The 14,131-nt window shown below is 44.5% G+C and overlaps 1 protein-coding gene across 3 annotated transcripts in view; it reads left to right on the top strand.

The window, feature by feature from the left end:
* Window positions 1–14,131, top strand: part of LOC149455069 (cysteine-rich protein 2-like) — a 548,326-nt gene that overhangs the window by 520,728 nt on the left and 13,467 nt on the right. The window contains exon 8 of one of the 3 annotated variants that reach the window (XM_089686685.1): window positions 13,949–14,063. The exons of the other annotated variants lie outside the window; for them this stretch is intronic. Coding sequence (XP_089542811.1) covers window positions 13,949–14,049 — 101 coding nt within the window. The 3' untranslated portion in view covers window positions 14,050–14,063. Of the gene's footprint in view, window positions 1–13,948; window positions 14,064–14,131 lie in introns of those variants that run through there. 3 annotated transcript variants of the gene reach the window in all.

The following is a 14,131-nucleotide window of genomic DNA, read 5'->3' on the forward strand; positions in this document are numbered from 1 at the left end:
ATTAGGCCAGAAAATGGGCATTTTTACTTTGAGAAATTTGGCTCCCATTGTTTTTGATGGATTTTGGGTTCAGCATCCGAACGTCTCTGAAATTCGCAGACCACCTTCAATTCGAACCCCGGCTATTTAGCATCACTTAAAATTGAACCCCATGCACTACAAATTTTAAGGTTTGAGGCAGCAGGCTGTTGATGCTTAGCGATATAGGCTAATAATATGCTAGAATGGCTGTCATATTCAAAATGTTTCTGTTTACCAATGAACAGTTTCCAAGAACAGGTCCAGTGGGCAGGTGGTTAAGTTGGAATTAGAAAAAAAGTTTAGCAACCTTGTATATAGCCATGGAGTTGAATGAGGGAAGTAATAAGTGTACCTGTAGACATGGAGTGGTAAGTGGGGAAGATATCTGTACAGCAGAGATCACTTCATAAATTGTATCAATCTTTTTTTTTAAATGATTGGCGATCTCATGGGCAGTGATTGAGGTAGTGGGTGGAGGCAGTGGAGTGTGAAGTAGAGGGTTGAAGGTAGAGAAGAGTTGATGGGGACTGGATGAGAGGGTGTTAATGAGAGTGATAAAATAGGTCTGCTTGGCATTGTGGATGCAGAAAGAGTATTTTTGAAAAGCACATTTATATTGGTTAAAATCTTTCTGAGACTTACACCACAGGCTACATTTTTTCAGATTTCTGGTGTCATCTGTTAAGGTTGTAGGGGTCGGGGCCTGATTCTGTGTGTCGTAAGGGGGCAAGTGTGTCTAGGATGGATGACATTTCTGTAGACAGAAGTGGCTAGATTGGGGCTGGACAGGGGTGAGATTTCCTCACAGAGTTGGTCAGTAGCAGAGTAGAGAAGCACAGGAGGGCCCTACTACTGGGGCTATGATAGCAGAAGCAACTCTCATGTTCAGAGTAGATATCTGGACCTCCTGGCCTTGGCACAAAAGGGTCAACTGGCTGCAAAAAGTAGGTATCATTAACCAGACAACCCCTTTAAGTCACATGACAATGGAAACTCAGTAGCCTCAGACACATCAGCAGGTGGGAGCCCAATCCAATGAACAAAGTCTGGTTGGGCAGCATAGTCTAGACTATGCATAGTATGTATAGTCCGGCTGGGCAGCGGCCTGGGAATCTGTATAGTCTGTCTGGGCAGCAGCCTGGGAATATGCATAGTCTGGCTAGGCAGCGGCCCGGGAATCTGCATAGTCCGGCTGGGTAGTGGCCTGGGAATCTGCATAGTCCAACTGGGCAATGGCCCAGGAATCTGCATAGTCCGGCTGGGCAGCAGCAGGCTTGACAGAATACAGCAGGTCACCAGCGGCAGGCTGCACCCCACTGGCAGGCATAGAGGCAGGCTGAATCCCATCAGCAGGCATAGAGGCAGGTTGAAATCAATCGGCAGGCAAGGAGGCGGAATGGACCCCATCATCAGGCAGCATGGAGGAGGAGTGGACCCCATCATCAGGCAGCATGGTAGAGGAATGGACCCCATCATCAGACAGTAGGGAGGGGGAATGGACCCCATCATTAGGCAGCATGGAAGAGGAATGGACCCCATCAGCAGTCAGCATGGAATCTGGAACTGGCTAATTAACAATTGAGGCAGCAGTAGATAGTGCCAGGACTGAATGAGCAGGAGAAAACCTTTTATGGTTTGGTTTTGATACTGGAGTCTTGCAAGCAACTGCATGGTGCTGAACAGAGTGTACTGCTGATTGAAAATTAGTAACAGTATTGGAAGGCTTAGAGGAAAGGGTAACAGAACCAGAGGAAGATGTCTAAAAAGATGCTATGGGTAACAACAGTATTGTAGGAGGCGCCATCAATGGAGTACATGCAGGGGAAGTGTGGTTACTGATAGCAGAATACTCATCTACAGGAGGCAGGGAACACCCAGTAGCAGCTGTGGTTGCTAAGGGTAACAAAGAAAGAGATCCTTGATGCCTAGAGGCAGACCTGAACTGGTGTGAATCATAACCTGGGGAAAGCATTTCTGACCAGGTATTATAGCAGAGCCTGAACTAAGGTCAGTTTGTCTTTCCCTTGCTCAAAGTTTTCAAATAAATGCAGGCAATAGACGGGGAGAAAAACGGCCGATTTTTCTTTTAAAAAACGAAAAATCGGTCGTTCAAGCGGCCGACGTTACCACCAATGGTAAAAAAAAATCGGCCGATTTTCATCCTGTCTACAGCCGGCAAAAAGTGTCCCTGCAGAGAGCTCTGCTATTTCTTTGACAGTTCTTTGACAGTTCTTTGACATTTACAGAGGTTGCAACATTGTATCTATTTGTATCCATTTAGGATACAGATGTTTTTATTCGGAAACAAATAGATACAATGTTGCAACCGCTGTAAATGTCAAGGAACTGTCAAAGAACTGTCAAAAAAATAGCAGAGCTCTCTGCAGGGACACTTTTTGCCAGACTGGAATTCCTCTTATTTTTCATCCTTCTCCTTCTCCTTCTTCATCATCATCCTCTTTTTCTTCTTCATCATCATCCTCTTCTTCTTCTTTTTCTTCATCATCATCATCCTCTTCTTCATCATCATCATCATCTTCTTCATCACCATCCTCCTCTTCTTCTTCTTCATCATCATCCTCCTCCTCCTCCTCCTCTTCTTCTTCGTCATCATAATCCTCTTCTTCTTCTACTACTACTTCTTCATCATCATCCTCTTCTTCATCTTCTTCTACTTCTTCATCATCATCCTCTTCTTCTTCTACTTCTTCATCATTATCATCCTCTTCTTCCACTTCTTCCTCTTCTTCTTCTACTTTTTCTTCATCATCATCCTCTTCTTCATCATCATCATCATCCTCTTCTTCTTCTTTTTCTTCATCATCATCATCCTCTTCTTCATCTTCTTCTACTTCTTCATCATCATCCTCTTCTTCTTCTACTTCTTCATCATTATCATCCTCTTCTTCCACTTCTTCCTCTTCTTCTTCTTCTTCATCATCATCCTCTTCTTCATCATCATTATCCTCTTCTTCTTCTTTTTCTTCATCATCATCCTCCTCTTCTTCATCATCATCCTCCTCTTCTTCATCATCATCATCATCCTCTTCTTCTTCTTCTTCTTCTACTTCATCATCTTCTTCATCTTCTTCTACTTCTTCATCATCATCATCCTCTTCTTCTTCTTCTTCTTCTTCTACTTCTTCATCATCATCCTCTTCTTCTTCTACTTCTTCTTCATCATTATCCTCTTCTTCTTCTTCTTCTTCATCATCATCCTTTTCTTCTTCTTCTTTTTCTTCATCATCATCCTCTTCTTCTTGTTCTGCATCATCATCCTCTTCTTCTTCATCATTGTCATCCTCTTCTTCTTCATCATCATCATCCTCTTCTTCATCATCATCATCATCATCCTCTTCTTCTTCATCATCTTCTTCATCATCATCATCCTCTTCTTCTTCTTCTTCTTCTTCTACTTCTTCTTCCTCTTCTTCATCCTCATCACCCTCTTCTTCTTCTTCTTCTTCTTCTACTTCTTCTTCCTCTTCTTCATCATCATCATCCTCTTCTTCTTCATCATCATCATCCTCTTCTTCTTTTTCTTCATCATCCTCTTCTTCTTCTTCTTCTTGTTCTTCATCATCATCCTCTTCTTCTTCTTCTTCTTCTTCATCATCATCCTTTTCTTCTTCATCATCATCCTCTTGTTCTTCATCATCATCCTCTTCTTCTACTTCTTCCTCTTCTTCTTCATCATCCTCTTCTTCATCATCATCCTCTTCTTCTACTTCTTCCTCTTCTTCTTCATCATCCTCTTCTTCTTCATCATCCTCTTCTTCTTCTTCTACTTCTTCTTCCACTTCTTCATCATCATCCTCTTCTTCTTCTTCTTCTTCTTCTTCATCATCATCCTCTTCTTCTTCATCATCATCCTCTTCTTCTTCTTCATCATCATCCTCTTCTTCTACTTCTTCCTCTTCTTCATCATCATCCTCTTCTACTTCTTCCTCTTCTTCATCATCATCCTCTTCTTCTTCTTCATCATCATCTTCTTTTTCTTCATCATCATCATCATCCTCTTCTTCTTGTTCTTCATCATCATCTTCTTCTTCTCTTCCTCTTCTTCTTTTTCTTCTTGTTGTCTCCCTCTTGCAGGTCACTGCTCATGCGCAGATTTTTTATCGGTAAAAAAACGGCCGATTTGCACATCATTGCCGGATAAATCGGCCGATTGGCAAAATCGGACGATTTTTTTTCCAACTTTACCGATAAAAAAAACCGGCCAAAATACCAAAAAACGGCCGAACACATAGCCCACTAACGATCCGAAAATCGGTCGATTTTATTTTCGCCCGAAAAATCGGCCGATTTTCGACCCATCTATGGCCTGCAAAAGTGTGCACAGCAGTAATGAAATCTAATAGCACCTGTTGTTGATAGGCTGAATACTGCTGGAGAAAAGAACCTTTACAATGTTTCAACAGGCGTCCCAAAAATCCAACCAGCAACATAGTAAAAGGAGGGGTGAAAACATCTTGTCACGATATGTAGCTGGAAATAATAATTCAAAACAGACACGGGCCAAAGGCTGTGTTTCACTAAATGAGAATCTGCCCTCATCAACTAAAGTCTGTGCTGTCAGAATGCTTCCACGCAGATCCTTGACAGTGAGGTCCTGAGAAAATGAGCAACAAGTTGCACACGACAAATAACCTTCTCTCAAAGCATCTCGACTCAAAACAAATGAATTCCAATTCCCAGGTGTAGCTGATCTAGCCATAGTGGGTGTCAGTGTTATGTCCGGAGTCAGCAGCTGGGCTGACCAGATATACAGTATGTAGCTACACAAAGAAACTGGAACCACAGCATATGTATATATCTTTAAAGTGAAATGTATTTACAGTGGATGTAAGATAACTACATACCAGCAGTGCAATAAACATGAAATGCAAGGAAATCTGAACTAAATGACAAAATGCAGAACCTGAACTAACTAAATACATTTAACACTGCCCCCTTAGGAGTTGCTGATGAATGGGGTCCCCTTATAGTCCTTCACAGCCAGACATCACACATTTTCCATTCAGACCTGCTTCGGGAGACAGAAAGTCAGTCCTTGGGCTTTACTTGGATAGGGTAAGGGGTGTATGGGATGTCCAAGGGTAATGGCAGCAGAGGACAAAACTTCCTGAACTATATTACAAGTCTTTACACAGAAGTACTCTTCAAGGAGAGCTCTCCAGCCTCTCTTGGTGTACTACCCCAGACCCCAGGTAAATCCTCTTCTTTATCCAGCTTATCTGGAGGAATTCCTGGGCAAGGGAGTCCAAGCTGCCACTTAAGCTTAACAGTCCCGGGTGTAGAGCTAGTCAGGTTCCCCACCCAAATGTTCTGGCCCCTTTCCGGCCCAGGGGGTGTAGGAGTACTGACTGAGTTCTTCTCATGTGCTGCAGTTGGGTAGGTAGCTACTACCAGGCCTATCAGCTGGGCTACTTCTTCCCTACCGCCAGGTGGCCTTCTCTCAAGGGGCCAGTGAAGTCTTACAGCTTTCTTCCCTTCAAGGTCCCTCTGCCTGGAGGTGAGCTCCTTCCAGGCTCCTGCATCTTAGCCTTACTTCTCCATCTTCCACCCATACACACCCATACACACCTGCTGCTGAGCACACTTTTAAGCCTGCCCCAGCCCCTTGCCAAGCCTTCTATTAGGGATTGACTGAGGTCCCTCAAGAGTGCAGCCAGCCACTCCTCAGATCCACCCACTGCCTCTAAAGCCACTCTCCAAAGCTGCAGGGTAGGGGGAAATTCCAGAGGGGCTGGCCTGCAGAGCTGCTCATCCCCTATTTAACATTGTAGTCTATCTCCCCCTAGCTACCTAGGAGGGCTCTACATACACAATATATCTATACAAATGAAAACATACAGAGGTGGGGAAAACTAGGGGTGCAGGGCAAGAGCAGGAGTAGGATCAAAAGTTAATGGCAACAGAGCCTGGCAGAAGCACAGCAAACAGAATACAAGGCAGGAGCAGGCCAAAACACTGATGCTCCATGTGCTAATAGGAGCAGCATTATATGTCCTGCTAGTGTCTCAAATCATTTGGAACTGATTACTGGGGCCTGCTGACCTCTGAGAGACACCTGCTGGTGGACACTGAAACTACAGTTTTCTGCCTAGAGATCCACAGCACCACCAGCAGGTGAACCAGGCTGTGACAATGAGGAAGAGGTACAGTATATGATGGGTTGAATGTTGTGTGTTGAATGTTGTGTTATGTAAAACTCTAAAACTTTACAAAAAAAAAAAGATTACGTGACTGATGGGTCTCTAAGATTGCCTTGGAAAACAAAGGATAACATTGCAAACATCAAGTGGAGATAAGGTAGAGTTTTAAGATTAACCAGTTAAGGGCACTGGATGCAGGGCCGTGGATAAGGGGGTACCACTGGTCCTCCACACAGCTGGATGAATCGGATGTGTGCAGGGAGGGTAACCGGCATGGTGTGTGTGGGGGAGGGGCAATTACTGGAACCGATCCCCTGCATGGCTCTCTCTGCAGCAGCTGAAAGCTGGCTTTTTCTCCTCTATCTGCCGCTGGCTTTCAGCTGCTGCAGAAAAAGCTAAACAGAGAATCTGTTACAGTATCTCCCCACCCCCGTGCATCCATCACCCTCCCTGTGCACCATACATTTCCCCTTGCTGCCCAGGCCCCCCGTGTGCCCCCAGCTCTGCAGTGCTGCCGGCTTCCCTCCTCTCCTTCCCACCGGCAGCTGCAAGCACACAGTAGGGTCCTTCAGGATGGAGAGTGGGGGGAGGGTCTGGTAATTATGTCACATTTACCAACCCCTTCTTTTCCTGAATGAACACAATGAGCAATCAATACCGATCACCCACTGTGTTCATTAAAACTGGAGCATAGTAAACTTTTTTTTTTGGGGGGGGGCCCTATCAGGCTGGCTGAATGGGACCCTGTGGTTTCTAACAGCAGCCCTGACTGGATGTGCTATACAAAAACATTCTGCCCCATTGTTAACCCCCATTGCCGGCATTTTACATCAAAATAAACGTTGGTTGATGCTCTAGCATCTACTGCTGTCCACAAAAAGACCATCTAACACAGTTATCATCAACACTGTGCAGATGTGAAGTAGAGTAACCTTGTTACTTTTGTATTTACTCTGTTTCATTCATCTGCAGGTCAATGCAATAAGCAGTCAGTGACTTAAGTAAACAAAAACAACTATCCCTTAAAATTATATTAAAGGCAATGAAAAAAACCCACAACAAACATGTCATACTTACCTGCTCTGTGCAAGGGTTTTTCACAGAGAATCCCCAATCCTTCTCTTCCTGCCGGCACTCCTTGTGATGGGAGTCACTTTGGGTGGGGGCCCATGGAACACAGCTCACTTTGAAGAGGTGGGGAAACCCCTGTCTCAGCTCCCCATATCCCTTTTATGTGTAAGTCACCCTGTGCCTGTTAGGGGTACAGGGCGATCTGTTCTCATATTGTGTAGACATGTCTAGGAGATAGGTGGGGGGTTGTTGATTGTTTAATGCCATGTGGTTGCATCCCATTGTTCTATTGTGTGTCTTGCTTGGGAGCAAACTATTATGGGATGTATGTGTTTGTGTATTGGTTTGGTGGGGGGTGTTTCCAGCAGCCTTCCCCCTGATGGGACTATCTGCTGATGTGTCTCTTGTTACTGGGTTTGGATTGCCCCACCCTGTGTATATATCTTGTATCTGTGTTAAAATAAAGTAGTCTATTTCCCGGTTGTACTTCAAGACTGGTGTTCTCTAGTCTCGTATGATCAGCGGTGGTGTCCATGGTCGGTATTTGGACTGGGAAGTGGTATTATAACGGAAATACCCAAGTGCAGTCGGGGTCTGATTCCGTTACATTGGTGACAGCAGTGGGATTGTGCTTCCTGGCTGTGAACATGTCCAAACCGCCACCGGGATTCAAGATCAGGAAATTAGACGTCGGTAACCCCAGTGTCTCCATATCTCTATGGACCTGGCATCAGAGTTCCCGGGGCTGCTGCGGATCGTTCTTGCAACTTACCCCAGGACTGTGTCTGCGGATGAGTACCTGGAGCTCAGGCAGCGGATTTGGGAGGTACGTTGGACTGGAGCCCTCCAGGTTGCTGGTATGTACAAGGGCAAGTGCTATCCAACCCCAGGGGAACGGGCCAGGTACCATCAGAAGTTACGGATGCCATTCCTGGGAGAGCAACCCCAGGAGCAAAGGGTGACTGAGTTGGACAGGTTGGTCCAGCAGGAGATAGAGCTAGACAAACGATATCGGGCTCTGCAATGGTACGCAGAGCAGGAATATTTAGGGGTGACAACAGAATGCTCTCCGGAGGGATATGACTTTGGTGGCCCTGGATTGCTGTGGGAGAGCCTTACAGATCATTTTGTTTTTGGCGATGATGGAGAACCTAACCTTTGAGGACCTGCGAGAAGACAGAGAGGCTATGTTCAGTCTCACAGGGGTCTCAGAGCTTGAACCAGATCTGGAATACCTGATGATGAAAGAACACTGGTAACATGTTCTGGGTTCCACGGACAGGAGATGGTGAACCCCTATCCCCAGACACCAGTTCCAGAGACTGGGGATTTGAATGACTTTTCTGCTGAGGAGGAACCAGCCGACGCACCTCCAGCAGAAGAGCTGGCATCAGGGCATGGAATTTTTAACCTCTGCCCACAACAATCAGCACCGCAGGAGCTACAGGAAGACGATGCAATCGGCACCTCACAACTGCAGCTTGAGCTGATGTCCGTGGATGGGACTTCGGTCTCCACTGACACAACCCCAGAAAAGGGTCTGGCATTGGGACAGGAGGATATCAGCCTTACTTTGCAAACACTGGGGGATGTCCATCAAGTCAAAGTGGATGAGACTACAGTCACCACCTGGATACCCAAGGGATGCTGGGCAGTCGGCCCAGATCCCCAACAGCATGATGGAGTCGGCCCAGCCACCCTGTCTTCTCTCCAGTGGCTGAGAGGACTACAGGGAGAAGGACCAGCCTATACTTCTCCCCAGTATGTTCTATGAGAGAGGCAGAGGTTGGCTGGGTGAGTAATGCTATGTTTGGGACAATTTGTTTGGGAAACTGTGTGGGTGCTGGCATTGGGGGACTGGAAGTACAGACTAACTTCGGAGTCCACCCATCTGCGTTAGTCTCCTGCCAAAAGGGGAGACTTTGGGTGGGGGGCCCATGGAACACAGCTCACTTTGGAGAGGTAGGGAGACCCCTGTCTCAGCTCCCCATATCCCTCCTATGTGTTAGTCACCCTGTGCCTGTTAGAGGTACAGGGTGATCTGTTCTCATATTGTGTAGACATGTCTAGGAGATAGGTGGGGGGTTGTTGATTGTTTAATGCCATGTGGTTGCATTCTATTGTTCTATTGTGTGTCTTGCTTGGAAGCAAACTATTATGGGATGCATGTGTTTGTGTATTGGCTTGGTGGGGGGTGTTTCCGGTTCCGTTACACTCCTAGCCCCTTCCTCCTGCCAAGTGCCCCCAGAGCAAGCAGCTTACTATGGGGGCATCTGAGCAGGCTTCCTCCCGAGCCACTGCCCTGTGTGTCCATTCACACAAAGAGCTTGGCTTGGCCCAGTACAATCTCTCCCCTCATTGGCTCACTGGTTGTGATTGACAGCAGCGGGAACCAATGTATCCTGCTGCTGTCTCAGCCAATGAGGAGGAGGAGTCCCCGGAGCGCCAAGGCTCTCATGCATTTTGCTGGATCCAGAGGGGGCTCTGGTAAGTATTATGGGGGCTGGGGGCGCTGTTGCACACAGAAGGTTTTTTTACCTTCATGCATGAAGGTAAAAAACCTTGAGCCTTAACTACCGCTTTCATTTTACCTAGACAGCCCTAATCAACTCTGTTTAATTTCTTTCTGTTTATTTATTTCTCTTTTTTATTTTATTTGTTTTGTTCCTTAATTTAAGTATCATGTAAAAAGCACAACATTTAAAAAAATGCTTTCTTTTGCAATGCCTTGATGTGGTTGACTTCAACATCTAATAATGACAGTTTTCTTGTTTTCTTTTGTACTTAAAATTGCAGGAAACCAATCCCCGCTTTATTAAAATATTGGAACCACTCTAATAGTCCCTTATCCTGTTTCTCTAGAAAAATATATTCCATCTTAAACTTCCTGGGACCATCCCATCTGCGATATTCCTCTCAAAGAATATTGTGGTCCAAGATACATAATGTTTTGTTATCATTACTTTGTCAGTTGCATAAAAAGGCCTCTAATGCTTTGATTCTCCTGATAATTCTGCCCAAAAACTGCATCAATGGCCAGGGCCGTTTATGAGAATTAAACACCAGTCCTCATGTACGAGTCCCAGGCCAGCAGGGGGGTCCAGGCAGCTGAGTGAATCAGATGTGGGCAGGGAGGGTGATCGGCATGGTGGGGGGCAATTACTGAAACCTATCCCCTTTATGGCTTTCTCTGCAGCAACTGAAAGCTGGCTTCTTCTTCCCTCCCTCCCACTGGCTTTCAGCTGATGCAGAGAGAGCCATACAGGGTACTGGTTCCAGTAATTGCCCCCCCCTCCCCACTGCACCCATCACCCTCCCTGTGCACCATACGTTTCCCCTGCTGCCCAGGCTCCCCTGTGTGCAAGCATCCCCGCAGTGCTATCGGCTTCCCTGCTTTCCTTCAAGCTGCAAGCACGCAATAGGATCCTTCAGGATGGGGAGTGGGGGAAGAGTCTGGTAAATATGTCACATTTACCAGCCCTTTCCTTTCCTGAATGAACACAACAAGTGATTAGTACCAACCACTCACTGTGTTCATTCATAACTGAAACCATAGTAAACTGTTTTTTTGTTTGGGGGTGGGTGGCTTTCAGGTTTGCTGCATGGGTCCCCATGGTTTCTAACAGAATCCATGTCAATGGCTCTGCTATTTCTATTTTCGAAAATATCCATTTTACCAAGTTAGGCACCAGCTGCACGAATTTTGTATTAAACTGACGATTAACTAAATAGTAGAAAAACTGCGCTTGGTGTGTAACAGTAAACAAAAATCAAAATCCAAACTCGTAATATTATCAAAAATAATGTAATATGTTGAGGCAGAGCATCCCAAAGAAACCCTTGGAAAGTCCTGTTCAGGATTTATAGATCTCCCAGGTTCCTTACCTATACCTTTAGGGATCTCTGATATGAGGTCTAGTGCAGGGTTTACCTCTCAAGCGGTAGGCTTGATCAGTCTTGTAGTGAGGATCTGCATTACTGTGTAGTGAGATCCAGGACACGACTAGGTTTTATTTTTGTTCGATATTTTCCTGCCGTGTTTATTTTGGTTAAACACTTTACAGCACTTTGTATGTAGCCTTTTGTAAATAGTACTAATAAACACCTTCACTGTTTGCCACTAGTCTCATTGGAGTTGGCATCTGTGCCTGAAAGACTGCTTACCCCAGGAAGCATATATCCCAGCTGCCTATCCCCAGCTCATATAGTGTACCAATATCGCAAATCCCCCAAAAATAAAAAAAAAATGTAAATTCAGAGAGTGACACCACTATTCCAAAGTAACACAAAAACATCAATTAATAGATCAAACATATAGTCTGATTGATGTCCACTACCTACAGGTATATGCAAATGTACAAATAAAACAAGTAATTATGTGTAGGAGGCTTCCACCACTATTTCAAATTCTGCAATATGTTTCCACTTGTGAATGACAAGCAGCCTTGTGAATTTAACACCACTGCCAATTGGAGCATCTTACCAAGCGATAAGACCCCAAAAAAATAAATAAATCGCATATCAACACAACAACCACTTCTGCCAGCTTCAGCAGATGTAACAATGTTAGCACAAGCTTCTCCCTATTGCATTTCAACAAATAGGCTGTTCTCAAGAGGTTGACTAGAAGTGACACTTCCCTTAAAGTGGAAGTAAAGTCCGCTATGTAAGTTGCACCTACATGTAAGTCTAACCTTAGGTACAGTGAATATCTCCTAAACTTGCACCATTTAGGAGATATTTACACAGCATGCAGCCAGTGATGTCACCGGCGCATGCGCTCTGAAGGGACGGCACAGTGTGCCGGACCTTCAGAGCTATGTACCGCAGCCAAGGGCTGCTGCGCGCATGAGCAGGAGTGATGTCATCGTGGCTCCAGTCATTCATACTTTCGAAGCCTGCACACCCAGTAGGAAGACCAGGTGAAGATGGCGGCTCCGGGAGCTGTGACAATGCGATGCTGGAGGACTCCGTGTACAGGTAAGTACATAATAGTACATTATGACCTACACCTGCAGGGGGGCCATTATTTATTTATGTTGGGCGGTTTACTACCTCTTTAAATACACTGCAAGTCTGTGAGTGCTGCCCCTCAATGTTGATTACACAGTAAACAATACATCATATTTAATCTTTAAAATCATAATGAATACATGTAAAGCAAAATATATTAAATGGACAATAACACCCCCGTCACATCAGGTGCGACTTGGCATGTGATTTGCATGCCATGAAACTTGCAAATCGTATGCCAAGTTGCACCCTATTGTCCGCTATTAGAGCAGTTGGAACCAAGTTGGAACTGCACCAATTTCTAAAGTAGTGCATGCACTACTTTTGGCGCGATTTGCATAGACGTCTGTGTCAGATGTCTTGCAAATTGCACCTCAAATCGACAAGTCACCCGACTTTGAAATCGTGTGACTTCACTGTAAGTCGCACGATTTCAAAATCGCCTTTGATGTGACCGGGGTGTAAAACATACCTTTAATTCATCATAAGATACATTTTAAAAACAAAATACCATTTTCACTCTGACCTAGATGCTCTCTAGCATTCTCGTGGTCAAATTTCATAATGACCCGCTCTTCAATGTAAAATCATCATTGAAAGACAACACCCATTACAAAATTGTGCTCATATACGTACAATAAAATCACTGACATTTTCTTTTTATAAAAATAAATTAAAAAAGCATACAGCAGAATAGCTATTATTAATAAAAATATTTAAATCACATTCTATGTTAAAGCAGAGTTCCACCTGGAAAAAAAAAAGTCAGCAGCTACAAAAACTGTAGCTGCTGATTTTTAAAATACAGACACTTACCTGTCCGTCTTCTCTCCCTGGGTCCGGAATCTTCAGTGTGGGCACCCGGCTGTGACAGCTTGTGGCTTCACAGCCGGGTGCCCACTGTGTATGCGTGAGAAGTGCTGCCCTTTGTGACTGGCCCCGTAGTCTTCTGGGACGTGACAGGTCCCAGAAGACTATGGGGCAATTCACAAAGGGCAGGGGGAGGGAGGACAACTTCCACTTCTGATCACTTAGGCGATTGCAGTGAAAATGGGAGCTGGTACCTGTCAAATTCGGGTACCCGCTCCTCCCCTGCTCCCCAAAGGTGCCAATTCTTAATGGGGAGCGGGGGACAAAGGCTTAAAGCGATACTTCCCCTTTTGGATGGAGCTCTGCTTTAAACCTAAGGGACATAGGTTTTTAAAATGCATATCCATCATGTTTCCAAGCAAAAGACCCCCCATGTGAGATTACTTCCTCTCCAGTGTGCTGTATATTTATCAATGCCTATCACTTTTAGACTGGAGGAATCTTTTTTTATGATGTGTAGGATAATGTTTAGAAAGAGTACGATTATGAAAACCTTTTTAACCACTTGCCAACTGCTATATATATATATATAAATATACATTGCAGCTTTGAAGTGGTTTACCATGCTTATGGCTGAAGCTTTGTTAGATGTTCATTGATTCTAGCATGTAATGCACGTGTATTTCTCCCTACAATACTGTTTTTGTAGTTACACAACATACCCAAGGGAGAGTTTACATGTCCTGGACAGAAATTGTTCAAACATATGATTATTTTGAACTAGCTGATGTTTATTATAAATCAGTGTGCTGTACCAAGTGTAGTTTTTCTACCAGTTAGTTATTCATTTCTATGTCCATTTGGAAATGTAGATACATCTGAATCTCCGAAAGTGAAATTTTCATCGGAAAAACGAATCAAACTGCATGTCTACATTCTAGAAGTATCCATTTTGTTTCTACATATAAATTAATATGGTATGCATAATTCATGATCTTTATGGTTTTTATTCCACAAGTATAATTCATATAGCAAAGAATGTCTTTATCCAGCAT

The sequence above is a fragment of the Staurois parvus genome, unplaced genomic scaffold (genome assembly GCF_062004578.1).
Source record: "Staurois parvus isolate SC_StPar_1 unplaced genomic scaffold, SC_StPar_1.0 ptg000406l, whole genome shotgun sequence".
In the NCBI taxonomy this organism is placed as follows: Eukaryota; Metazoa; Chordata; class Amphibia; order Anura; family Ranidae; genus Staurois; species Staurois parvus.